This window comes from Myotis daubentonii, chromosome 14, assembly GCF_963259705.1.
Source record: "Myotis daubentonii chromosome 14, mMyoDau2.1, whole genome shotgun sequence".
Taxonomy (NCBI): domain Eukaryota; kingdom Metazoa; phylum Chordata; class Mammalia; order Chiroptera; family Vespertilionidae; genus Myotis; species Myotis daubentonii.
In genome coordinates this window covers 29,579,834-29,607,806 of record NC_081853.1, presented here as the reverse complement: position 1 = coordinate 29,607,806, position 27,973 = coordinate 29,579,834, and the positions used below count along the sequence as shown (strand labels likewise).

At 43.1% G+C, this 27,973-nt stretch overlaps 2 protein-coding genes across 13 annotated transcripts in view; one reads left to right on the top strand and one right to left on the bottom strand.

The window, feature by feature from the left end:
• Positions 1 to 20,053, top strand: part of ESYT3 (extended synaptotagmin 3) — a 47,546-nt gene extending 27,493 nt beyond the window's left edge. For 3 of the 9 annotated variants that reach the window (XM_059663816.1, XM_059663818.1, XM_059663815.1), the window contains 15 exons: positions 1,212 to 1,382; positions 2,064 to 2,146; positions 3,627 to 3,675; positions 4,134 to 4,223; positions 4,825 to 4,887; positions 4,982 to 5,044; positions 5,561 to 5,629; positions 6,140 to 6,226; positions 6,849 to 6,998; positions 9,027 to 9,523; positions 10,146 to 10,244; positions 10,706 to 10,837; positions 14,037 to 14,142; positions 14,905 to 14,954; positions 15,256 to 20,053. In XM_059663816.1, coding sequence (XP_059519799.1) covers positions 1,212 to 1,382; positions 2,064 to 2,146; positions 3,627 to 3,675; positions 4,134 to 4,223; positions 4,825 to 4,887; positions 4,982 to 5,044; positions 5,561 to 5,629; positions 6,140 to 6,226; positions 6,849 to 6,998; positions 9,027 to 9,523; positions 10,146 to 10,244; positions 10,706 to 10,837; positions 14,037 to 14,142; positions 14,905 to 14,954; positions 15,256 to 15,292 — 1,746 coding nt within the window. In that variant the 3' untranslated portion in view covers positions 15,293 to 20,053. Of the gene's footprint in view, positions 1 to 1,211; positions 1,383 to 2,063; positions 2,147 to 3,626; positions 3,676 to 4,133; positions 4,224 to 4,824; positions 4,888 to 4,981; positions 5,045 to 5,560; positions 5,630 to 6,139; positions 6,227 to 6,848; positions 6,999 to 9,026; positions 9,524 to 10,145; positions 10,245 to 10,705; positions 10,882 to 14,036; positions 14,143 to 14,904; positions 14,955 to 15,255 lie in introns of those variants that run through there. The other 6 variants (XM_059663813.1, XM_059663817.1, XM_059663819.1 and 3 more) reach the window with 6 other exon arrangements.
• A 1,989-nt stretch (positions 20,054 to 22,042) lies between these two features.
• CEP70 (centrosomal protein 70) overlaps positions 22,043 to 27,973 on the bottom strand; it is a 55,030-nt gene continuing 49,099 nt past the window's right edge. For all 4 annotated transcript variants that reach the window (XM_059663822.1, XM_059663823.1, XM_059663825.1 and 1 more), the window contains 3 exons: positions 27,291 to 27,405; positions 25,064 to 25,143; positions 22,043 to 22,762 (listed from right to left, as the gene is read on the bottom strand). In XM_059663822.1, the coding sequence (XP_059519805.1) occupies positions 22,701 to 22,762; positions 25,064 to 25,143; positions 27,291 to 27,405 (257 nt within the window). In that variant the 3' untranslated portion in view covers positions 22,043 to 22,700. The remainder of the gene's footprint in view (positions 22,763 to 25,063; positions 25,144 to 27,290; positions 27,406 to 27,973) is intronic.

The window sequence follows — 27,973 nt, the reverse complement described above, 5'->3', positions numbered from 1 at the left end:
CTCACTCCTCAGGGGTGTCCCACGCCAGGGGTGTCCCACGCCAGGGGTGTCCCACGCCAGCAGTGCTGTCAAGCGGCCGCGACTTAGACTCACCAGGAACCGTGCCTGTGTGTGTGGGACACCAGCTGCCCACAAATGTTTATATCGATTTGTTTCACTCCATTTCCTATTTTTAAGGTTTTTTACCTTAACTTTACAATCATAAAAGCATGTGCATGCTTCCAACGTGCAATATAAAGACGAAGTTATGGTTTGAGGAGTCGGGCTTCTAGCCCTTGTCCCTCCACCTACTCTGCCCCTTCTCCCTGGAAGCAGTGGTCCCCCTCCCCCCGATTTCTCAGTTTGTTTTCTACGAGGCAGATACGCCCCCGTGTTGGTGTGTGCATATCTGTCCTCAGGTCCCCCGTTCCTCGGTGGACGGCCGCATAGCACTTCCCCCGCCTTGCTGCGTCAGGCCGTGTCCTGGGATCTCTCCCTGACTGTGTGGGTGGAGCCCTCATTCTGGGGCCACCGGTTGCTCCACGTGTGGGCGTGCTGCACCCATTTCACCGGTTCCCCCTGACACACAGTTGCGTCTTGTGTTTTGCTGGCACAAACAGGCTGTCAGGACATTCTCACAGTATGGCTTAAGGGCTAGAAAGTGGGATGGCTGGGTCCAAGGGAAAAGACATACGTACTTACTGGTATTTAAAAAGAAATAGTTCCAGGCAGGAAGGCTACTCTTCCCAGGCCTTGGCTCTGTTCTGCCTTGAGACATGGCCCGGGGAGGGGGGTCGGGTGAGACAGGGCTGGGCTTCTAGGAGGCAGGGACCCAGCAGCAAGCAGTGCCCACAGGCTGTATACACCTGGGCACTGGGCAGAAATGACACTGGAGGTCAGTCTGCTTGCCGGTTACAGACAGGAAACCTCAGGGGGCTTGGTTTGCCCTGGTTGCTGGCATAGCTGAAATGGCTGCCATGGAAGAAGCCATTCCCAGGGCCGGGTGGGAAGGCCAGGAGTGTGGGCGGGGCACTGAGGTGCAGTGGACAGAGCTCTGGGCCCTGCCATCACGTGCTGCATGGCCTTGGCCAGGAGGCTGCCGTCTCCCCATCCAGACCCAGGAGCAGGTGGGGTGGGCGGGGTGGTGTCCGAGGCTCTGGCCTGATAGTGTGGGCCTCGAGGGCTGGTACTGCCCAGGAAGCAGCGGTGAGCCCTGCGCTGGGCGTTTCCAGGGGGTGATCAGAGTCCACTTGCTGGAGGCGGAGAAGCTGGCCCAGATGGACCACTTCCTGGGGATCCGAGGCAAGTCAGACCCCTACGCCAAGGTGGGCATCGGCCTGCAGCACTTCCGCAGCAAGACCGTCTACAAGAACCTGAACCCCACCTGGAACGAGGTGTTTGAGGTGAGGGGCTCCTCAGCCACAACTGGCTCCACTCTGGGTCGTATTGGGGACAGGCGGCCCCTTGCCCTCATGGGCCTCACCTGCCTGTGGGGCAACACTGGCCAAAGGAGTGGGCCTTGGGGGCTGGCAGGATGGGCTGTGTATCCCTCTTCCCAAACCCCCGTGCTCCCGGAGGTGGGCTGCGGTGGCCCCGGAGGGACAGCTTATAGATGCGCTTCCTGTCCTTTCCCCCGTCAGCTGTGTTGGAGGCTTTCAAATCAAAGTAAAAGGGAAAACCTCAAGGCAGTCCTGCCCCCTCCTCTCAGCCAGAGCCAGACACCAGGGGCTGAAGTTCTCCCTTGAGCTTAACCACCCTCCCCGCCCCCCCCACCCCCCCGCTACTCCGTGTAGGGGGCCCCACGGCCTGTGAAGTGCCCTGGAGGCTGCAAAGCCTGCCAAGCACACCTGCAGCTGCTGTGCCCTGAGCACCCCCATGGGTCGCACTTGCCTCTCCTCTCCCCACGTGCCCCCACCTGCCGGGAAGGGCCTCTCCCAGGAGGGCTTCCCGGGCACTGAGAAGGCCGGCGCCTGCCCGGGCTCCAGCTGGCAGCTGTGGAGCTGAACCTGGCTCCCAGGGGTCACGGGTGAGTCTGCTTCACCCGCTGCCGTGGCCTGCGGGTCACGTCCCCTCTTTCCTTCCAGTTCTTAGTGTACGAAGTCCCTGGGCAGGACCTGGAGGTGGACCTGTATGACGAGGATACTGACAGGGACGACTTCCTGGGCAGGTGAGGAGGGCTGAGCTGGGCCTGGGCGCTGGGCTTTCGGTCTCAGGGCCGTCCACACCTCTCTCCATTCTCCTGAGTGTTCCACCCTGGACTCTGGGCCCAAGGGATACAGAGAGGACCCAAGGTTTATGTGCCGTAGGCCCTGCTTTCTGATCTCTTAATAATGTACCCAGGGTCCCCATTTGGGGCAGGGGGCAGGGGCAAAGCTGACACGCATGGCCGGTCCCCAGTGTCAGGGAAACCTGGCCACTCACTCAGGCAGCAACACACAGAAACCCAGGGTGTGTGCAGACTGACACGGCCAGGCTGGGCTGCCGGTCCCAACGGCCCACTTCCAGGTCCTTTGAAAGCCTTAACCGGAAGTGTTCAGTGGAGAACTGAGGTGGCAAAGCAAGAGCCTGACAGTGTCCAGCCTCAGAGGACACTGGCTGAGTGTTTGAGTAAATTTGCTGTCGCCAAACTAGAGGATGTTCTGCAGCTTTAAACTGAGCAGGATCCGCGTATGGACCTGGAGGACGTCCGTTATGTAGTCGGCAGAGGGGCAGGTGGGAGTGACCCTCAGTTCGATTCACCTTCCCAGGGGGACCCTTGTGTGTGTGTGTTCGTACGTGTTCATGTACACAGCAGGCTGCTCACCCTGCTCGTCTCCGAGGGCTGGGACTGGGCGGCTGAAACGAATCTTACACAAAGCTTCATACTCCCGTGTTGTTTAGCCCGTTTCCCTGAACACAGAATTTTAGAAAGAACGAACAAAACCAAGTGGGAGGGGCACAGCCTGACAGCCTGAGAACCAGCGCAAGCCAATGCTGCTCATCTTTTTTCTCATCTTAGTGATTTTCGTAATACTGCAGGTTTGAAGTGTGGCTTGTGGTTCATATTTTGTGTAACTGATTTCAAGTGTGTTTGGAGCTCAAACACACTTCTAATAGTAACATGCAATTAATTTCCCCCCTGGGTTGAGTCAGGGAAGGTGGGAGGCACGCTGAGACTGTGGGTGTCACCTCTTTGCACACACGTGCCAGCTGATCCTGTGGAAGGCACTGGGGGCAGTTCTGGAAATGGAGGCATTTGGGGTTGTTACAATGACTGCGGGGAGTGGAGCCATGGCATTTAGAGGGCACGGGACAGGGAAACTGAATTCCTGCAACGCATGGGCAGTTTTGCACCATGGAAAACCATTCCACTCCAATGCCAGTAGCACCATCACTGGTAAGTCGGAGCCGATGTGTCCAGCATTACCTGCTTATTCCCCTCTGGGGGTGGGAGCCACCTGCCTCTGGGCAGCATGCCCAGAGCAGCCCTGATGGCTAAGACAGCCCTTCCTCCTCGAGCTGAGCGTGGCTTCCCACTGGTTCCCTGGCATGAATAAGGTCCTGGGTCTTGAGGGCCCGCTCAGGTATTTGAGCCTAGATCAGGGTGGGCGGCCACAGTCCGCTGCTGCCTCCTGGGAGCCGAGCTGACCCCTCCCTGTGTATTCCAGCCTGCAGATCTGCCTCGGGGATGTCAGGACCAACAGAGTGGTGGATGAGGTAGAGTTGTGCGTGCAGCCCTCCCTGTGGACAGCCCTCGCAGGATGCTTCAGCCCAGCTGGTCTATGAAATGGGCCCCTCCCATGCTGAGCCACACATACTGGTCTCCAGGGCCAAGCGCTGGGCGAGACACAGATGGGTCCCGGACCCTCCAAGGCCTGGGTGGGAAGAAGCGTCCCTGGAAGGCCCCGACCAAGGACCTTCAGCCGGGGGGGGGGGGGGGGGGGGGATGGTCACACTGCAGGGCTGGGCCTGGGCAGGAGGGTTTGTCCATCCCAACTGTAGCACTTCCTCCTAACCCACGTCCCAGTCCCTCAGCCCAGAGTCAGCGCTGCTTCCCCCTTTCCCTGAGCCTCTATGGGGGCCCCACAGGGTCCCAGAACTGAGCTGCCTGTGGAGGGTCAGTAGCACCTCCCTGGCCCTGGCCCCAAGCTTTCCTTTCCCTCATCTCTCCGCAGTGGTTTGTCCTGAATGACACAACCAGTGGGCGGCTGCACCTGCGGCTGGAGTGGCTTTCACTGATCGCTGACCCTGAGGCTCTGACTGAGGTGAGTGCAAGGTGTTGGGCCTCCCGAGCAGAAAGCAGGGCTGGTCACCTGTGGGCTGAGCCCCCAGACCCTGCTTAATCTTCGGGCCAGCCCCGCCTTTTAGAGAACCTGTCCCTCAGTCCTGTCTCCACCAGGGCAGCTCCTGGTCTCTCTCTCTCTCCTCTGAGCATCAGTCTCCTTCAGGGAAGCTGGGATCCTTAAACGCTGCTGGTGCCTGTCAGCCTAGACCAGGGGTCGGAAAACTGCGGCTCGGGAGCCACATGCGGCTCTTTGGCCCCTTGAGTGTGCCTCTTCCACAAAATACCACGTGCGGGCGCGCGTACAGTGCGATTGAAACTTTATGGCCCGTGCGCAGAAGTCGATTTTCAGCCTGGGCGAGTCTACTTTGAAGAAGTACTGTTGATATTTGGCTCTGTTGGCTGAGTTTGCCGACCACTGGCCTAGACCACAGGGAAAATCCACCGAGTCTGACCTGCACCTGTCGTGCTGCCGTTGGGTCTCAGCGCTAACAGAAAAGCTAGGCTGAGGGATCTTGTCAGCAGCCTGGAGGGCAGGGGCTGGCTTCCCTCCAGGGGACCTAACGAGGTCTGTCTGCTTGCAGGACCACGCGGGCCTTTCCACTGCCATCCTCGTGGTCTTCTTGGACAGCGCCTGCAACCTGCCGGTGAGTGGTGACCTGGTCAGGGTCACACACCCGCCTGCCTTGTGCCCCCCTTTCTAATGCTCACTTGAAACGGAGATGTCTTCTTGTGCTGCAGAGAAACCCTTTTGACTACCTGAATGGTGAATATCGAGCCAAAAAACTCTCCAGATTTGCCAAGGTGAGAGTGTGTGTGCGGCTGAAAACTCGAGAGCGAGTCAGAACTCGGTTTCCCCAGAGTAACCCCAGGCCCATGTTTTCCGGGCGAGTCTGCGCACACAGCCTGGGCTTGGCAAGAGCTGTCCTTGTCAAATTTCCTGGTGCCAGGCACTGGGCTTGGCAACTCATCCCCCACATTCATTGTGCCCGCGAGACACGATGACCGTGTCCGATTTTATTGCCATTTTACAAATAGGACCTGGAAGGTTAAGGCCTGGGTCACACACCTAAGGGAGGAGCTGGAACTTGAACCCACCCTGTGTGTCTCCATAATGCCAGGGAGCCAGAGCCTGTACCCAGCCAGCTCACTGTTCACTGTTCACAGGGGGTCAGCCCTGTCCAGGTGCTTGCACAGTGACGGCAGCAGCTGGCTGGCCACAAGTCCCACTGATGCCCCTGAGGCTGGGAGTGGGGTGAGGGTGTGCATCGTAGGCTGACACTGATGATGCCACCCTCATTGTGATTTTTCCCCTCACAGAATAAGGTGAGCAGAGACCCTTCTTCCTATGTCAAGCTATCTGTAGGCAAGAAGACATATGTGAGCAAGGTAAGGCAGCTTGGTGTGTAGCCATGGGGTACAGAAATGGGGGCCCCAGCCCTTCTCGGGGAGAGAAGCAAAAGACGAGGGAATTAGCTTACACTGAATGCCAAGTAGGTGCCAGGACCCATTCTAGACACTTTATATTTTAGTCTCCAAAGTAACCTCACAAATAGTGTCATAGTTCATGAATCTGAGGGTGAGAGATCAGTGACTTACCCCAGGGCACATGCTAGAAAGCAGCAGAGCTGGGGTTCAAGTTTAGGCGTGACTCTAAGTCCTTTCCACCACCCCGTCTCCAGTCCAACAGCAGAAACCTCCCTCCCAAGTGAGCACCACGCTCACATGACTCTCAGCCCCTTTAAGTCTGGCTGCTCCGCCCTAATGCCTCCCACAAGCATGTGTGGGTCTGACCATGGGCAGAGGCCACCAGAGGTCCCTGGGGGCTGGAGTGAGCGCACAGGGTATCCTGCTCTGCCCAACCAGACCCTTTAATGGCCTCTCTTCCTCTGTCCCCAGACCTGTCCCCGCAGCAAGGACCCCGTGTGGAGCCAGGTGTTCTCCTTCTTTGTGTGCAGTGTGGCATCTGAGCAGCTGCGTCTCAAGGTTTGCTGGCAGTTGGGCTGTTGGAGCAGAGCTAAGAGGTGTCTCGGCCAGGAGGGTGGGAGCTCGAAGTGCACCTCGAGCAGGTTCCCCTGGCCAGTCAGCCCCGCCCCAAGGCCTCCCACATCCCAGGGAGGCTGGTGCCCAAGGTCACTGGGTAAAGGCTGTGGGCACACCCCTCAGGTCCCTTGCCTCTCCCTGTGAAAGCCTTTCTGGCTGTTACACAGCACCCAAAGTGGCCTGTGTTGAAATCTTCTCAGGACATTTCTGATGTATTTATTTTAAAATGTTAATTTTCACAAAGGATCTGTGGAAGAGCGAATGGAGGATTAAACAATGATGTGTCTGAGACCTTGGGGATCTGGGGCCTCAGCCTGGTGTCTGGTCATGGAACAGCAGCGCTCACCAGCCCTGAAAGCCCCAGGCCCTTTGTCTCCGACACACTTGCCTTATGGAGTCCCTCTCTTCTTGACGGAGGCAGGGAGCAGGACTGATCCCATTCCCGGTTACAGGACCAGGGGCCAGTAGCAGCACAGTACATGCTGACAGAAGTGAATTAGACATGGCCAGGCCCAGAGGGTGGTGGTGGTGATGGTTCTCGTTTTGTGGCTGGCCCACTGCTCAGGTCCTGGATGACGACCAGGAGTGTGCTCTGGGAGTGCTGGAGTTACCCCTGTGCCAGATTCTCCCCTATGCAGACCTGACCCTCGAGCAGCGCTTCCAGCTGGACCACTCGGGCCTGGACAGCCTCATCTCCATGAGGCTGGTGCTTCGGGTAACTCCCCCCCCACCCCCCCCCGCCCCGAGAGGTAGGGGGTGGAGCTCTGGTACAAGGTAGATGGCCCCAACACTTAAGTACTTGCTCTATGTTGGGAAGAAGCTAGGAGATGGATTCATATTTTCCATAATTTTGGAATATTATCAGCCATTACCTCTTCAAATATTGCCTTTCCCATTCCATGAGCCCCTTCCATGCTGAACTGTCTCATCATCTTCATATTTTCTACTTTTTTGTCTCTTGGTGCTATATTCTAAATTTTTCCAGATCTTCCAGTCCACTAAATCCTTCTTTGGCTATGCCTAATCTGCTCTTTAACCTGTTCATGGTCTTTATTTCAAAGGCTATTTTTCATCTCTAACTTTATTTCATCTTTAGTCATTTGAAAATACTTTTAAGGCATATTACCTGAATTCTATTACCTGAAGATCTTATGATTTGAATTTTGTTTCTGTTGATGCTTTTTCATGATGACTCATTTCTGCGTTTGGCAACTTGGGTTGAAACATGGTCAGTGTTCCCTTGTGAGCTGGATTGAGGTTGTTCACTTCCAAAGAGACTCTGCTATTGCTGCAGCCAAGAACCTCAGGGGAACTACAAATATGGGTTCCTTTTTGTTAATTTAGGTATGGATTTTTAGAGAAAGAGAGGGAAAGAGAAACATCGATTTGTTGTTCCACTTATTTATGCACTCATTGGTTGACTCTTGTATGTGCCCCGACTGGGGATTGAACCTGCAGCCCTGGCATATTGGAACAACACTCCAACCAACTAAGCTACCCAGCCAGGGCCTATGTTAATTTTTAACTTTGGGTTTCAAGACACCACAGATAGTGTAAATCATGAGAGAGGCCTACAGGTGCCCTATTGTTAGAAAAGGCTTACTTTCCCCCCGACCAGATTCAGGCTGAGACAGACACGTGTCCTGTCATTAGGTTTTGCTGGTGGGTGGAATGTGTATCCTAGGCTACTTTTTCACTAAAGAGATCCCACCTTCATAGGTTCTACTTCAACTCCCAGTCTCACACTGACCAAGGCCTCTTTTCCTAATCCCTTGGATTCCACGGTTGATAAATGACCCTCAGAAAGCTTAACCTTTATTTTTAGTTTTCTCCCCCCCCCCCTTTTTTTAAGCCCTAGGGACTTTGTGATTTTGGCTATTTAAAAGGATGCTTATTTTATTGGGGCATTCCTAACAAGATGTTTTTCAGAATATGTTAACCACCATATTGCTAGAAATGGAAACCCTTAGCAAGGGCCCTGACAAATAATGAAGGGAAAAGAGGAAATGCAATGGCTGAAGTTTGAAAATCTGGTGTTAAGGCTACAGAGGTATGTCTGGATAGAAAACACATTTTAGGGACAGTAATGGTGAATAGGTGACAGTTGGAAAACAACCATATCCAGAAGGTAGCTGGTGATATGTGTGAAGATTAAGGTGAGGGAAGACTGAAGGTGTAGGTCTGGGAATTGCATGCTGAGAGTGCAACTCTCGTGCAGCCAGTATGAGTATAGCAAGGAGGGACAAGGACTGAGTCTTCATGAAAACCCACAAGTGAGGCAGGAGGAAGAGGGAAGATAGAGAAGTACTGGTCAGAGGGGGCAAGGCCGAGAGAGGTTAAGGAAAACATGGTCTGGAGGGAAAATTGTATTGGGTAGTCAGGAAGGAATTGGGAGTTTTGAGAAAACTGTTCCTCCCAGGAAAAAAAAAAAGAAGGGCCGGAACCGGTTTGGCTCAGTGGATAGAGCGTAGGCCTGCGGACTGGGGGGTCCCGGGTTCGATTCCGGTCAGGGGCATGTACCTGGGTTGCGGGCACATCCCCAGTGGGAGATGTGCAGGAGGCAGCTGGTCGATGTTCTCTCTCATCGATGTTTCTAACTATCTCTCTCCCTTCCTCTCTGTAAAAAATCAATAAAAAAAATATATTTTAAAAAAAAAGAAGGAACCATTTTCTAGAGGTTAAGGTGAGAGGGAAATGGAAGTGGTGGGCTCAAGCCATAAACAACCCTGTCATTTGCTTGCAGTTCCTACGTGTGGAAGAACGAGAGCTGGGGAGCCCATACACAGGACCTGAAGCCCTAAAGAAAGGCCCTCTGTTCATTAAGAAGGTGGCCACCAATCAAGGTCCCAAAGATCCACCCCAGGGAGAGGGTCCTGCAGACTTGCCCTGCCCCCCAGACCCTGCTTCTGGTACCAAGGAAGCCTCCAAGAGCACCATGACAGCCACCAGCGCCACCACTGCTGCCACCGAGCCCACACCCCAAGCGACAGGCCCAGAGCCGAAAGGCAAGGACAGTGCCAAAGGTTTCTGTGAGCCCATGGGGGAGAAGAAGAGTTCGACCTCCATCTTCCTGACTGTCCCAGGCTCCCACTCTCCAGGGCCCATCAAGTCACCCAGACCCATGAAATGCCTTGCCTCCCCATTCGCATGGCCACCCGCGAGGCTGGCTCCCAGCATGTCCTCACTCAACTCTCTGGCCACCTCCTGCTTTGACCTGACAGATATCAGCCTCACCATTGAGTATGCACTTCTTTGCTTAATCTTTTCTAATATCACCTGCCTGAAAAATAACTCCCTGGAGGGAAAAGTAGATATGAACTTACTTTCTGTTCAAGTTCTGTTTTTTCACAGAATGGCTTCACGAGAGGCAGCATGGCGGGGTGGGGTGGAAGGGAGAGCAAGTGAGCACATGTACACCAAACAGTCTATATACAAAACTGTAAATAGACCCTGGACTTTGGCTGTTACAGCAGAAATCTTTCCTGAATTTCTGAAGAGTTACACAGGGATAATATGGAATTGTGTAATTAATGACTGCCATGTAAGTGCTTATTATGGGGATAGTGCATTATTTAATTCCATTTTCACAATAACCCTCTGAAATAGAATTTACTATCCTAAAAGTCAACTTACCCAAGGTCCCACAAGCAATCATGCTGTAAGGCAGGTCCCACTCCAGGGCTCATGCTCTTCCTATGGTAAAGCAGGATCATTACACGTGAATGTGGGATGGAACTGACTTCCAACTGAAGAATTTTTAAATTAACCCATGTTCCGAAAGCAGGACATGCTTTGTCTTGGGGGTAGGGAGAGAGGCCAACACTTGTAAAAGCAGGAGAAGTGACAAGCCCTTTCTTTACAGGGGCGGGGATTTCAGGCCACGGAGGCTGGGCGAGATTCAGCTCACGGTGCGTTATGTGTGTCTGCGGCGCTGCCTCAGCGTGCTAATCAACGGCTGCAGGTAAAGACCCAAAATGGAGGGGGGCACTTGGCAGAGAGGGGCAGCCCCAAGATACTAGTAGACAATACAGTGGGAACCAGTGAGGTTTGAAGGCTGTCTTGCTATGAGTGACAAGGTCCTCAAATGGTGTTGATGGGCTCAAGCCAAGGGCTTTGCTCAGAAGCAAGCGCTGCCAAACTGTCTGGGGTAGTGGGAGTCAGTACATTTTCTCAACTTCCTTGAGATGGAAAGTATTTAGCTGTACTCCAAACTACGAAAACTCATGTTGTCAAAACCACGCATCAGATGTTTTGTCCTCCCAATTCTACAGACTTTTGCTTTGTTGGTCATCTAGACTCCTGGGCATTTTTATCCTCAAGGCCACCTAAAGCTCAATAGCTAGTACAGCTTTCTCCACATGAGTGATTTCAATGTTTGAAAATCAGGACCTTTTTTCTTTAATGTCTTTGAAACCAAATCAGAAACCTGACACGCTGTACCAGCAGTGGAGTTGATCCTTATGTCCGTATCTACTTGTTGCCAGAAAGGAGGTGGGCAAGTCGTAAGAAGACCTCAGTGAAGCGGAAGACCGTGGAACCCTGGTTTGATGAGACGTAAGTGGTCCAGTCGGCCTGCCCAGAGTGCCTCACCCACTCAGGTACTTGCTGAGCACCCGTTGTGTGCCTGGCAGTCTGCCAGATCATGTGAACGGCTAGGGTTGAACAGGACAACATGGTCTATGCCTTCATGAAGCTTCTATATACTTTAGTGGAAGAAAAGAGCTGACTACTTACTTGGTCATAGGAGCTAAAGTATTCCTGATTATGTAATGTTCCATACCTTTAAATGAAGCCTGGCAGGAAAAGGATTTTAATCTGGTTAAATATATTTTCTTTGAATCTGTGTTAGAGCAGAAGTTAAAAATAAACCTAAAATTTTCTCTAAAGCAAGTCCTTTGGGCTCTCTTCCCTCCTACAACAAAGCATAGGTGACAGATACCCTCAATACCTTGTCCACCCATGTCCTTGGGGGACATTGCTTGTTTTCGATGGCTTTGTGGTGGTAAATCTTATCCATTTTTTATTTCAAGTGGGCCTCAAGGTACAGAAATAAAAATCTCATAATTGCTTCCTTCTTCAGAACCCTGAGAAGACATTTCTAGCCAGCCAAGGAAGATATACCTGATAATTTTGGTTTCCTCTTATCTTAGAATAACTACCCATTTTAGCTTTTACTTCCCTTGACTATGGGACCAGACAGAAAATCAATAAGGCAACACTGACCTTAACAAGTATATACAGAACATTCCATCCAAAGCAGCTGAATAGAGGTACATTCTCAAATGCATATGGAACACTCCTCAGGATAGATCATGTTAGACCACAAAAGTCTTAATTTAGGAAGACTGGAAAAGATGCTTGATATGATTTCAATCAAATGGCATGAAATCAGAAATTAATTAAAAGAGGAAAACTGGACAGTTCACAATTATGTGGAGATTAACACTAGATTGCCCAAGGAAGTCGTTTTGACTGCTTTTTAATTTCAATTAGAAAAACAATTATGTATATAAGGACACAATGTCTTAGAATTTTGTGACTTTTTGTACAACATATAAATGCATTCATTAATAATTGTAGTTACCTCCCCCCTCCTTCATTTCTGGTATATATATTGCCCAAAAGCAGTCATTTTGACTGCTTGGGAAATTTTAAATAATCAAATGACTCTTATTATTGAATTGAGTAAATTTCTTATATGACCAGTTCGGCTCTGTATTGAAATAACAGTTTTCATTTTTTTTCGATTACCGTCACATGATAGCATACAAGTACATGATAAATTGTTGATACTTGATAAGTTGCAGTTGCTCAATAAGCTAAACTAGTACTTGTTATTCGAATCTTTATGCAGTGATACTTGTTCTAATAAGTTGTTTATTTTATTTCTTTTGTGCCCTAAATTCATGAAAGAAATGTTGAATAGAAGTGAGTTATTGGAAAAGCTAAGGAACATAAGTGAAGAGTGCTCCGATATTATTCTTTCACAATGCAGTCATTTTGACTGCTTTTGGGCAATATAGGTATATACTAAGTTTCAGTCTTTCTAGTGTTAAACAACGTGCTATTGAACAACCAGTGGGTCAACAAAGAAATCAAGAGAAATGAAAATGGAATGCAACAAAAGCAGTTCTAAGTGGGAAGTTCATAGTGATAAATCTCTAAATGAATAAACGAGATCAAAGCCCAAAGTTAGAAGGAAAGAAAAAGATCAGAGTGGGAATAAATGAAATAAACTAAAAGGACAATAGAAAAGATAAAACTAAGAGCTGGTTCTTTGAAAAGATAAAGTTGATAAACCTTTAGCTAGACGTAACAAGGAAAAAAGACAAAATAAAATCAGAAAAAAGAAACATTACAAATGATACCACAGAAATATATATATTATTGATTTCAGAGAGATAGAAATATCAATGATGAGAGAGAATCACTGATCAGCTGCATGCCCCCGCACCGGGGATTTGAGCCGTGAACTCCTGGTTCGTAGGTCAGTGCTCAACCACTGAGCCAGGCTGATACCACAGAAATAGAAAGGATCATAAAAGACTACAATTATATACCAACAGATTTAACAACCTAGAAGAAATGGATAAATTCCTAGATACATACAACCTACCAAGGCAATCATGAAGAAATAGAAAATCTGAATAGACCAATTACTAGTAAGGATTTTGAATCAGTAATATCTCAATAGAAGCATACAAAGCATTTCACATACATTCATTCATAATAAAAGCTCTCAACATAACAAAGGCCATATATGACAAGCCCACAACTGATATCATGTTCAATGATAAAAAGCTTAAAACCTTCTAAGATCAGGAACAAGACAAGTATGCTATGCCCATTCATGAACTTTTATTCAACATAGTACTGGAAGTCCTAGCCAAAGCAATCAGGCAACAAAAAGAAATAAAAGGCCCCCAAATTGGAGAGAAGTAAAATTGTTACTGATGACATAGAAAATCCTAAAGAATCAACACAAAAAACTGTTGAAACTAATCAACAAATGTAAGAAAGTTACAGGATACAAAGTCAATATACAAAAATATGTTGCATTTCTGTACACTAATGAACAGGGGATAAATTAATCCCAAAATTTAACCAAGAAAGTGAAAGACCTGTAGATTGAAAACTATAAGACATTAATGAAAGAAATTGAAAGGGACATAAATAAATGGAAAGATAGTTTGTGCTCATGAATTGAAAAAATTAATACTATCCACACAATCTACAGATTCAACAGAATCCCTATCAAAATCCCAGGTATATTTCACAGAGATAGAACAAACAATCCTAAAATTTGCATGAAACTATAAAAAACCCAAAGCAACCTTGAGAAAGAACAAAGCCAGAGGCATCACACTCCTCAATTTCAACTACTAGTATATTACAAAGCTACAGTAATCAAACAGAATGTTACTGGCATAAAAACAGACACACAGATCAATGGAACAGAATAGAGAACCCAGAAATAAACCCACACCTATATGATCAACTAATGTTCAACAACAGCACCAGGACCACAAAGCACAGTAGTCCAATGACTTAAGAGAGGCAAACAGGCTCTTGACACTTCCAGGACACTGATTATGCATGCCAGTGATGCACTGAGTATCTGCTATGAGCCAATACTGTTCTATAAGCTATTCTCAATAGTCTATATATCTTCTGTTTCAAAAGTAGGAAAATGGATGACACACTTTCAATGAAAATATGTAACTTTGATTTCCTGACTTTTTGCTTCTTAAAGATTTGAATTTTTTGTTCCCTTGGAAGAAGTACAGAAGAGGTCACTAGATGTTGCAGTGAAAAACAGTAGGCCACTTGGCTCACACAGAAGGAAGGAGCTAGGAAAAGTAAGTACAAGAGTTCCTTGGGAATGGCACCATTGTAGAAATTCTGATTGGATCATTTAACTATTACCAGAACTGAATTCAAGGAAGTTATGGCCTCATTGGGAGGTTTTGGGTGTGTTTCTTAAAATATTCTTGAAACTAGATGTAGATGAATAAATTAATATAAATCCTACTGTAAAAAACTCAAGAATATCCCAATTCATTATTGCATAAGTATTTGAACATCTACTATGGTATGAAGTATTGTTTCTGTATATATTTCTACATATATAGCATTGTTTGCTGTAAAGCTAGGATCTTATTACGTCAATATTTTTGTGATGATAGGATTTTGCTTAAAGTAGTAGAGGAAATAGAATCTTCAGAAAGATGCTAAGGGGAGGCAAAGAAGAATTATATTTGTACAATACTTCATAGTTGTATTCTAATAAACATTTCCTTATGCTCATCTTTTTAAAGCCCACTTCTATGAAGTAGGTGATATTATCCCCATTTTTACAGTTGAGGCTACTATAGTGTCTTGCTTTAAATTATGATCAGTTAATGAGTAAAGGCAAGCTGTTCTCTCTTTCTGTAACATTCATACAGACATTCCTGGGGTATACAGCAATTCACCTCCCCAGGACATTGAGGTCACTGTCCTTCTGGAGAGGTTCCATGTTGAAAGCCAAATAGACCTTTTTTATGATCAATTTCATTTATCCCAGTATGTTTCCATTTAGTGCAACATTTTTTAAAGGGAACTGATTTGTGATTTTTTAGGTGCTGATTGATTTATCAAAAGAAGATCTGATTATGGGCTTCTCACAATGGTAAGTGAGCCCTTTCATTTTATCCCATTAATAGTCTCATTTGCCCATATTCTCTCTCCAAAGTTTTTCTCTTCTCAGAACATTTCAGTTCCTTTGGTTGAGGAGGAAGGCTGATTATCAATCACCTTTACTATCTGCAGATCTCACTTACCTAGAGGATCTGTCAGCTCTAGCCTTAATCCTGGCTTATAAAGAGATGGGTTCTGCTGGTCCCATACAGACCCATGCAGGCTAGACTGTCCTGATGCTATCACAACACACTCTCAATACTAACATAAATCCAAACCCAATTGTCTTACAGGTATGAGCTCACTCCAGATGGACAGCCCAGAAGTTGATGAGCAACATAATCACCTTTATATTAAAATGTGTACATATGTATAGTCTGTAATTTAATTCAGAACCATTTGAAAATATATATACATACATTCTTGTGTGAATTTAACTGGATAGTATTAGGAAGAGGTAAACATAAGTAAAAGCCAGAACTACTCTCTCTTGGTTGGATTTAATTGTTCAAATCCCAAAAGAAATGTGGTATTCATGGCTAATCAATTATTAGAACCTCAGGAGTGATTTTTTTCACTTTTGATAGGTAATTATAGACCATCTGACTTAGGCCTTGCCTGAATGTGTCAAAAGTGCCCTATCTCAGACATAGGGGGTGGGGAGGAGGCTGCTTTTATGAGACTAAAAGGTGACCCACCTCCAAATTGCCAAAAGATAATACTACCTAAGCCCACTGCCACCTCTGGTACTCTTCTGCCTGGGGATTTATTCCTGTATCTGAATTGGAACTAAAATGTATTTTTTTCTGATGGGGGGAACAATGAGACAATGATATACCTAAACACCTTGAGTTAAATACTCGAGTGTGGATGGCCTGGGACCAAACTCCAGCATGTGGCCTTATTTCCATAGGAAATGCAGGCCAGGTTCCAGACTCAGGTCTATGTCTACACTCCCCTAGCAGAGCTGGACTCTGCTGCAGTCAGTGCCAGAGGGGCTTTCAGTATCCTCTCAGACAGATGTGGAAATTCAGCTCCACTTTTCTAAGAGACAGCTGGTTCCCCTAATAACATGTAAAAAGCAAACCATGTAAACTGTATATTTAAATAAGTGCCTCTTTTGCATTTCAAACTATAAAACCAAATATTCTTGTTCTCAGCTGTGCCTAGAGCTGTTATGAAGGTCACGTCCTTGTCTCTTTTATCCACTCAGACAATGCCCCGTTGCCATCAGGTTTCTCTCCCCACTACTGCATCCGATGCAGCTTTTCTAAGAATAGTAACATCTTAAAGCACAGTTTACTCTGTTATTCTCACTTATAAATTATCTATGATTTTCTCTTTTCTATAAGGTTAAAGCCCATTTGCCTTTTAAACTTAACATAATCTAATCTCCAATTTTTTGCTACTTTATTTGCTCTATTCTAGAATAGTCCAAATATTACCTCCTGCTTATTAAAATCCTACTCAGCTCTTAAAGGCCTATCTCAAATCCACCTCCTCCACTAGGCCAATCCACACTGAAATGGCCTCTCCCCACCACCTATAGCATACAATACTGTCAATACTGTGCAGTTTTCATTTTAACAATTCCCTGCTTATATTGTGTTTGGTATTTTTTGTTTCCATTTACTCTCCAATTGAACTATAGTGGAACCTCGGTTCTTGAACTTAATTCATTCTGGAAGGCTGTTAAAGGAGTGATTTGTTCGAAAACCGAATCATTTTTCCCATTAGAAATAATGTTAATTCAATTAATCCATTCCAGACCCCCAAATGATTCACTGCTTTAATCTTTCTTATATACAGTACATGTCTAATGTACTTTTTAATCTATAAATAAGCACTTATTTTCTTAAATTTATCAAACCACCCCCTACTAGCCTTAAATGAATCACTTTCAGGTCAGCATGCAGCATCTTTATTTGTTCATTTATCACTGCCTCCGAAATGGCTGTCACTGACTGCTTTTTGTTTATCCAAACCAACCGTTTTTCTACCTCTTGGCCTCCTTTATGTCTTAAAATTGTGCAAATCAATGACTTCCCCAGCAACAAAAGCATTATCTCTTTGTTGCCTGAGCCTTTCATGCTGAGATATCAGCATGAAAGGGTTGTCAGGTTGAAAACCGAAGTTTGGTTCCACAACCTAGACATTTTTTCTGTGAGCAACTTGATCAAGAGCAGAATTGTTGGAGTTGGGAGACATTGGAGAAATGAGTTTTGACTATATAAGCTATTTGAATTGATTTTCACCTCCAACATCCAAGATTATGCTAAATACATGGTAGATATGTAATTTGTTTCTGCTGAGATTTCTATCTTGAATGACAAATTCTCATAATAAAATGGGGCAACTGATGCCTGTCCTATCTACCTCACAATGGCATTGTCATGTTCATTAAGTAGACAAAGGTCTTGAAAATGGTGAAGTAAAAGGGAATGTTACCAGATATCATATCCTGAAATCTGGTAACCCTAAAACAACAGATCAAATTGGCAAAGCAGACAAGTGAAAACCTATCTTTCCTCTTCCAAACACATAGAAAACCTAGTTCAGTGGTTCTCAACCTTCTGGCCCTTTATATACAGTTCCTCATGTTGTGACCCAACCATAAAATTATTTTTGTTGCTACTTCCTAACTGTAATGTTGCTACTATTATGAATCGTAATGTAAATATCTGATATGCAGGATGGTCTTAGGCGACCCCTGTGAAAGGGTCATTCGACCGCCAGAGGGGTCGCGACCCACAGGTTGAGAACCGCTGACCTAAAGCATGAACATTTATTTTAAACATGGTTGATTAAAAAGTAACACAGGTAAGGTTAAAGAGGCAATCTAATGCAATGTATAGGAGTTGAAGGGGTGTTTAAGTGTTGAAGGGAACCTGAATTTTAGCATACACTAGCCAGGAGACAAGGCTACTTACTATATGAGGGACAAGGAGCCTGAAAAATTTAGTGTCATCAAGAAAAGACCTTTTCAATAAAGACAAGGAATTGGCTGTCAGCAATGGGTGAAAACAGTCAGCTAATCTCCCTTATGGGTTCACAGGGTCTAAAGTTAACACAACTGACTTGGTATGGGAATCCCCCAAACTTGAAACAAGTGAAAACTGGTTTGGAACCTGGAACCATGTGAAGCCCCGTAAGAGACAACCACAAACTGGCCCTTAGGGTTGCCTTTCCCATCCAGGGCACGTGTGGACCACTGCAGCAGATAACTCCCCTCAAGCAGCGGTTCTCCACCTTCCTAACGCCGCGACCCTTTAATACAGCTCCTTATGTTGTGGTGACCCCCAATTTCATTGTTACAAATTGAACATAATTAAAGCATAGTGATTAATCAAAAAAACAATATGTAATTATATATGTGTTTTCCGATGGTCTTAGGCGACCCCTGTGAAAGGGTCATTCGACCCCCAAAGGGGTCGAGACCCAGGGGTTGAGAACCGCTGCCCTAAAGGGAAGCTCACTGGATAAATTATAAAAAGTATAATTTACAAATATGAAGCAGATTAAACAAAAATGGCCAGATGTATTTCAGCAAGAAGTCAGAAGTGGTGTGTGGGAAACAGTAGAGAGTAAAGAAATCTGCAAAATATGTTGGTAACCCTCCGTAAGTCTTGATTGTTTAAAAACATACACAAGTCAAACAACTTGGGGTATATTAGACTAAATGTGAAAGGCAAAACTATATAGCTATAAGATAATATAGGAAAATAACATTACAACTTCTGACTACGGAAAGATTTCCTAAGACATGAAGAGCACTAACTATAACTATCAAAATTAGATTCTGCAGTTCATAAAAAGAAACTATAGGAAAATGGAAAGACACAAAATGGAAGAAAACATTTGCAACACATGTAACTGTCAAATCGCTCATGTCCAGAATATACAAATAATTCTTAAAAACCAATAGAAAGACAGTCCAACAGAAAAATAAAGATACATAAATGCACTTAAAAAAAAGAAATATAAATGGCCAATAACCAAATAAAAAGATGCTTACCTTTATTAGTAACAACAGGAATAAACATTAAAATAACAGCTCTATACACTAGTCTGGAAAAAAAGTTTAAAAACTGATTTACTTGGTATTTGTTAGGATATGGAAAAGTAGGAACTCCTTTACAGGTGTTGCGAGTATAAAACTGGTGCAACAACTTTGGAAAATAGCTTGGCGTTTTCTTCTAAAACTGCAGATACACAGTCCCTATTAAAAGTAGCCACACTATCATCCCAGAGGCTCCATTCACATTGTTACCTATAGAAATGGTACTACCTCCATTGTACAGTACACAGCCTCTGTGGCTACATATAGAAGTGTTTTCCCCTAAGATCCAGCAGTTTTACTTCTTGGATATTGATTCTAGAAAACTTGCACACAAGTGTACAAAGTTCCATGTACAAGAACTTTCATAGTGGCAGTTCATAGTAGCTAAGAACTAGAAACAACCTAAATATCAATCTCCAGTAGAACAAATGGATTGTAGAATATTCATAGAGGAATACTAGACAGCAATGAAAACAAATGGCCTAGACTTACACAACAACATGGATGTACAGTAAAAACATAGTACTGACCAAAATAAGAAATGTTAAAAATACACATATGATTCCATTTTTATAAAGTTCAGAAACAGGCAAAATTCAACTACCTTGGTTTAGGCATACACACAAAAATGACCAAACTATTTTTACAAAATAAACACTTCCTTACCTCTAATGGTGGGTGGGGAGGCCTTCTGGAGTGCTTGTGATGTTCTACTTCTTGGTTGTTGCATGGTGTTCACTTTATAATCATTTGTTATACTTGACATTTATGGTTTTTAGCATTTTTAACATATATTTTACAATAAATAAAAGATTAGTGAAATAAATGAAAAAGAATATCCAGCAACTATTAATTAAAAGGACAAGATTGCATTCAAGGCAAAATGCATTAGGAGCAATAAATAGAGATATTAATCAAGAGGATATTATCAACTATGAATTTGTAAATACTTATAAAATGGATTCAAAATATATAAAACAAAATTTGAAAAATTCAAGATACAGAGGCAGAGCTGCCTCAAACAGATTGTCAAACTGCGGTGGGAAGGCCGGGGAGGGTTGGAGGGCAGGAGGGAGGGGGGTAAGAGATCAACTGAAGGACTTGTATGCATGCATATAAGCATGACCAATGGACATAAGACACTGGGGGGTAGGGGAGGCCAGGGGACTGTCTGGGGGGGGGGGGGGGGAGGACACATATGTAATACCCTTTGTAATACTTTAAGCAATAAAAAAAAAAAAAATTGAAAAATTCAGAGATTTTAGTATCGCCCATAAACTAACAAGTCAAGCAGACAAAAAGTAGATTTAAGCAACATAATAGCTATATATGTGTGTGTATATGAAATTAGACTTTTTTAAAGCACATGTAGAACAGGTATATAATTTATCACATAGTCAACAAATTTCCAAATACTTAATATCCAAAAGACCATGTTCTCTAACTACAATGCAATAAAATTAGAAAAAAATAAAGAGACAACCCTGAATTATTTTCTTCTAAACTTCCACTTTTAACCAGGATGGACTGACAGAAACCAAATTTACCCTTCCACCTATACCAACCAAAATCAAAATAACAAAAAGACAAAATACATGAAAACAATAGTTTTCAAGACACTGAATATCAGGTATGTGTCCACAAAAAGACCTGAACATGAATATTCATAGGAGTTTTATTTGTAGAAATAGTAAAAAACTGGAAAATAACCCAGATTTCCAACAACAAATGAGTGGACAAATTATGGTCTATTCAGACAGTGAAATACTGCACAGCAATAAAAAGGAATAAACTTAATAAATGCAACAACATGCGAAAATATCAAAATAATTATTTCAAGTGAGAATACAAAAGAAGAGAACACAGCCCTAACCGGTTTGGCTCAGTGGATAGAGCGTCGGCCTGCGGACTCAAAGGGCCCAGGTTCAATTCCAGTTAAGGGCATGTACCTTGGTTGCGGGCACATACCCAGTAGGGAGTGTGGAGGCAGCTGATCGATGTTTCTAACTCTCTATTCCTCTCCCTTCCTCTCTGTAAAAAAATCAATAAAATATATTAAAAAAAATATTTTCCCTTAAAAAAAAAAAAAAAGAAAGAACACATTGTATGACTCCATTTACATAAAATCCTATCAAATGCAAACTATAATGACTAAAAGCAGATTATTTGTTACCAGGGCAAAGAAATAACTTTTGGAGTGATGGTATGCTTATTATTTTGAATGTGGTGATGGTTTCACAAGTGTATAAGAACTTATCAAACTATATACTTTAAATATGAATAATTCATAGGTCAATTATACATCAATAAAATTGTAAGAAAATCAAGAGCTAAATATTTGCAGAACTTTACTTATATTTTAACTAATTATCTGATAAAGAGGACTTAACATTTTTACTAGTGGCATTGTCCCTCTCAGCCCTCCAAAAAAATTCCTAGGCCTCTGAAGAGTCTGAAAAACCTTTTTTTAAGCCAGCGGTACAGGATAACACTCCAACCAAGTGAGCTACACTGGCCAGGTCCCAAATATTTTTTCTATCCAACCCTCAGATACAGGGTCTTTCACAAATTGTGGGCTAGTGTTTGGAAATGTAATTGCAGGCTAACAAAACCATTTTAAATCTAGAAAGAACTATGTCTAACCCTAAGGTCACAACACCAAGGACCTGGATGCTTACCTACTGACATTACTCTCTCCACTCCAGCCTGCTGCTTCCTGGAAATTCTTTAGAATATTCTACACAACCACAAACAAGAGTAACTAAGAACTCTTCCTAGGCCTACTACTTATGAAAGTGAGGGGGGAGGGGATACAGGGCTGTGGTAGGGGGAAGCAGCAGTAACTCAAAGTCGCTTATACTCATAGATGTGAGGCAGAACACTAGTCCTTTAAGAAAATAAAGACTTGAATATTGAAAATAAAGAAAAAGTAGATGACAGCCAAGGGTGAACCTGCTGCCCAAGGAAGGCTCAGCCTAGTAAGAGAATATGACTCATTATTCGTGAGTGATACAAATAAGTCACTGAGGATGCTTATGTTTGAAAATTCTTCATAAAAATTTTATTTAAGATCTCATGCCCTTATAAAAAGTACATTACATCAAGATTGCAAAAAAAAAGACACTTTTTTATGAGAAAGTTTTATCTACTCATCTATGTTACCTCGTAATTCATTTCCTACCCTAACACATTTCCTCCTCCTTCCTTTTCTTACTCTTGCTTTGAAAGGATAAGTGCCATGAGGGATATCTTAATAGAAGGTGCCATTTTCTTGCCAGGAAAGCAATATCTTCCTACTGGATTTAAGAGAGCCATTGGCATTCCTTGTTCCCAGAACCAGAAAGGTCACTAAATCCTGAACTTAAATATGACCTTTCTATTATTTTCAATCGTTTCTCTTGTACTTACACACTATACTTTAAATCAATCTTAAATTTTAAGCACTCAAGAATTGCTTAAGAAATGATTAAAGGGTCTAAAGTTAACTGACTACTTTAACTTGTTTTCTACATAAGAATCTCAAAGTTAAAAAAAAATGTGAGTGAGAACCCAATACAAAGAAGGGGATGAAGTCTGAAAGTAAACACTTTTTATAACTCTTGTCTCAATGGTAAGTTCAATTGTACAAAATAATTAGAATGTTAAGAATGCAATTTACACAGTAAAAATGATTTGTTTTCAGTATGAAAGTACTTTTAATTTCTTTACTGCAGGTACAATGGCATCCAAGTTATCAATTTCTGTAATAAAAAACACACAGTAATAATAAAAGAGTAGCACTGTCTAGTGATAGGATCAGATGAAATGAGAATTTCTATGCAAAAGCAAACCTCAAACACAAAAGCAACAACACTGGTGCTTTCATGTACATGACATTTTTCTCCAATAGTGGTAAGAGTTAGCAATAATTAAGACACAGATGCTTCACAGGGCATCTTGTTTGTAAAAGCTACCACATACCGACAAGCATTCACTGACTTTGATATTAAATTCATTAGCAGTATGCTTTTATTAATAGATCTTTCTGGCCACATTTATGATATTATGTTACTGCCTCTTTAAGTCTGTACAATTACGTGAGTGAGCCTACATGGTGAAATCCCAGGTAGAGGCCATCTCTCTCCTGGGTCCCTAAGGATTTCTTTGCATGAAACATAGTCCTATCCTTAATTCTTTTGGAAAAATTTCTCATTAGGATCGCTCTTAAGTATACTTTTTAGGATGAAACCCATCTATCTAATAAAAGATGTGAAGCTTCCCAAAGTACAAATATCAGATGCAATGTATTATAGAGGTTAGCCTGCTCCAGCTTCCCAGATAAATCAGTTCAGGTTTTTCTCCACCAGCTTCTTTCTGAATCTGATTTTTCTTCCTAAAACGATCTTTTCCCAATCAGCCTAAATCAGACTCTGTCTGAAATCTCCTGGCTACTGAGGAAGCACAGTCCTTTCTCTGATTATCTAAACTCCATGCCCTACCTGGTCTGGCTCAGTGGGTAGAGTGTCAGCCTGTGGACTGAAGGGTCCAAGGTTCGATTCAGTCCAGGGCACGTACCTTGGTTACAGGTTCCCTGATTAAGGTATATGCAGGCGGCAACCAATTGATGTGTCTCTCTCACATCGATGTTTCTCTCTGTCTCTCCCTCTCCCTTCCACTCTCTCTAAAAATCAATGGAAGAATATCAACTGAGAATTAACAACAAAAAATAAAAAAAAATAAAACTCCAACCCTACTTAAAGTAAGCCCCAGTGGCAGGTTCTCTAGATTCTCACCACTTTTTCTAGATTATTCTGCTAGGCCACTGTTCATAAACCTTACATAAAACATGCTTCCTTAGTATCCACCTTTCTCCCTCAATGTTTAGCTGGATTTGGGTCGTTCTTCCTTTTGCCTAAACACATGACCCATGTTGCTTAAGCTTCTGACTTCAGTCAGAATACTTGTCTGGATCCACTTACAAAGCATCGAGATAAAAGAAAGGAAAAAATATAAGCAAATTTACAACATAGAATTTGGTTCACACATTACATCCTGGTAAAGTATAAGAGCACGCTATTATCTAACCCCATTCTGAAATCACACATATTTTCTCACTAAATGGGAAATCTACCTGATAAATGAACCTCACAGAGAAGAATCTTGGCTGATACGAAAATTTTCTCAGATTATATGAAAGGAAGAAAGTCCTTCTCCATACCGGATATTCAGTACATCACTCTGTAGGGCTAGATGCTTAATATAACATCTAGTAATAAAAAAGTCATGCTTGCCAAAACAGATTTAACTTTCCCAATGTTATATATATTTAACTCCAGAATTCCAACTGTGACTAAAATGCAGACTTCACCTGCAGGGAGACTTGGCTTCTTGAAGCAAATGATCTCACATGAACCATGCTGATAACATCTGAGAGGAAGTTTGTATAGAAGGATTCTAAAATAAGTGTTACCAGTACATCCATTAAAATATTTATTAATAATGAGAACTTCACTATTTAAGTTAACTATGCAGAAGCAAGTAAAATCATATTATTCTATACTGGGGATCAAACTCACAACCTGAGTATGTGCCCTGACAAGAAATCAAACCTACCACCTTTTGGTGGATGGGACACTGCTCGACCCAACTGAGCCACACCGGCCAGGAATCATTTGTATATTTAAAAAACACAGTAGATAAGTACTATCTTCTAAAAGGAGCAAGAGGAGGAGGAGGAAGAGAAAAAACACTACTCAAGGTCATAAATTCTATCAGTGTCAGGACCTAGCCAGAGTAAATTGTCACTTCTCATCTTAAGGTCCCTGGACAAAGGCAGCCCCTTACTCCTTAAAGGATATGTGCTTCTCTGTTCTGTAGACTAATCCCAAACACCTCTAACTGCAAGCTAAGAGTGTTTTGCAGAACTACTCATGGTTTCCAGACACTTTCTACCAAACACTCTAGGTGAAAACACTAATTCAGTGGCTAAGGAGAACGATCTTCGCTCAAACCCACTGACATCTTCAGACTTGAAATTTAAACACCATTAACAGAGATCTTACCTAAGATTTCAAGTAGATCATTAGTGAATGCCTGAAACGCTGGAAAAAATTCCTCGTGTTCTTGCAATTTGATGATAATGCTTAAAAAAAACACAAAAAAAAAACCCACGCAGTTTACACTGAATTTCCAACTTAAAGTTCTTGCATCTGATTGAATATAGAACATTTTCAAAATAGAAATTGTCCTAACTTAAATATAAATTTAATAATTTACTGTAATAATTTCTTTTGAGCTCTTCATTCATCAAACATCACTTTTCTAAAATATATATATCTTATTATCAGTATAAATATCTGTTCTAAGGTTAAATTTAGGTAAATTCATATAAAGTTTCCCTACCATGTAGCTCAAGGATTCTTAAGAGACCATGTTCTATAATATATTAAAAAATAATTGGCTTTGCCCTAACCGGTTTGGCTCAGTGGATAGAGCTTTGGTCTGCGGACTCAAGGGTCCCAGGTTCGATTCCGATCAAGGCCATGTACCTTGGTTGCGAACACAACCCCGGTGGGGAGTATGCAGGAGGCAACTGATCGATAGTTCTCTCTCATTGATGTTTCTTTTTTTTTTTTTTAATATATTTTATTGATTTTTTACAGAGAGGAAGGGAGAGGGATAGTTAGAAACATCGATGAGAGAGAAACATCGATCAGCTTCCTCCTGCACGCCCCCTACTGGGGATGTGCCCACAACCAATGTACATGCCCTTGACCAGAATCGAACCTGGGACCCTTTAGTCCGCAGGCCAATGCTCTATCCACTGAGTCAAACCAGTGAGGGCTCTCATCAATGTTTCTAACTCTCTATCCCTCTCCCTTCTTCTCTGTAAAAAATCAATAAAATATATTTTAAAAAAATAATAACTGGCTTTTATAGCCAGTATTCTCTTAAACATGAAGTATTAGTAGCCAGTAAAATGGTGGGAAGGGGAAAAAGATCAGTAGTGAGATAAATGATCCTTTTAAAAGCATCAAGTAGCCTAGCCCGTGTGGCTCAGTGGTTGAGTGTTGTCCTACGAACCAGGAGATCATGGTTCGATTCCTGGTCAGGGCACAAGCCTTGGTTGTGGGCTTGGTCCAGGTCCCTGGTGGGGGACATGCAGGAGGCAGCCTATCAGTGATTCACTCTCATCATTGATGTTTCTGTCTCTCCCTTTCCCTTCCTCTATGAAATCAATAAAAATATATTTAAAAATAAAAGCATCAAGAATCAGAAAACTAAAGTGTCAGGTTAGGAAAAGGTTCTTCTTAGAAAATTTATAGAACATATGGAATAGTGTGTGTTTCCATTCCAATATGTTAATATAAAATTTGTGTGGGGGGTGGGGAGGAAAGATTTTATAATAGAGATGCCTAGCTTAAAAAAAAAAAAAAAAAAAATCCTTGCCCTAACTGGTTTGGCTCAGTGGATAGAATGTCGGCATGCGGACTGAAGTGTCCCAGGTTCAATTCCGGTCAAGGGCATATACCTTGGTTGCGGGCACATCCCCAGTAAGGAGTGTGCAGGAGGCAGCTGAATTGATGTTTCTTTCTCATCAATGTTTCTAACTCTCTATCCCTCTCCCTTTCTCTCTGTAAAAAATCAATAAAATTTAAAAAACAACAACTCCTTAACATTTTATCTTCTAATCAAATATGCAGTGTACTAAAAATAGAACTGGTTTATACATTCTAAACTCACATGAAGTTGCTAACAAGGTTTGAATTTCTCCACATATAATTTCCCCTGAGAACAGGCTTATAGCAATAATGCTAGATTATGTAAACATATACACCTTACGTAAGCCTATAGGCCAGTGATGGTGAACCTATGACACGCGTGTCAGAGGTGACACGCGAACTCATTTTTTTGGTTGATTTTTCTTTGTTAAATGGCATTTAAATATATAAAATAAATACCAAAAATATAAGTGTTTTACTATGGTTGCAAATATCAAAAAATGTCTATATGTGACACGGCACCAGAGTTAAGTTAGGGTTTTTCAAAATGCTGACACGCCGACCTCAAGAGGTTCACCATCACTGCTATGGGCTCTACAATCTATTTTTATCTTGAAAATACTTGACATTCTCTCCATCCCTAAGGTGTGAGATTATTTTAGATTTTCAAGTTATTTAAAGGATGCTATTCCAAACAGGAAAGGTAAAGAACTTAAAAAGTTGTGTCTTTAATTTCACCACTCTAATGATTCTGAATGATATTTTGCAAGCTTTTTAAAACAAATACCTTTGGAGGTCCTCAGGTCCCAATACCTGCATAACCTGTTCATTCATATCCTCATTAATCAGCCTACACAATTTTCCAACTGTGCTTACCAGCACACACAATGAGGATGAACTATCTGCAAAAAAATAAAATAAAAGAATAAGGTATTTTAAGCTAAGATTAGGAAACAGCCTAAATGCCCATCAACAGATGACTGGATTAGAAAACTGTGGAACATCTACACAATGGAATACTACACTGCTGTAAAAAAGAAGGAATTCTCACTATTTTCAACAGTATGGATGGAACTGGAGAGCATTATGCTAAGCAAAATAAGCCAGTCAGTGAAAGATAAATACCACATGATCTCACTCATTTGTGGAATATAAAGAACATTATAAACTGGTGAACAAAAATAGATACAAAGGCAAAGATGCATCAAACAGACTGTTAAACTATTGCAGGAAGGTAGGGGAGGGTTGGGGGGGGGATAAGAGATAAACTGAAGGACTTGCATGCATATAAGCATAACCAATGGACAAATGGACACAAGACACTGGGGGAAGAAGGGGGAGGGCATGTGCCAGGGGGAGGGGGGGTCAATGGAGAAAAAGGAGACACATATACTACAATTTGTAATACTTTAAACAATAAAAGAATAAGGTATTTTTAAAAGAGAATTCTCAAAATCATTATCAAACCAA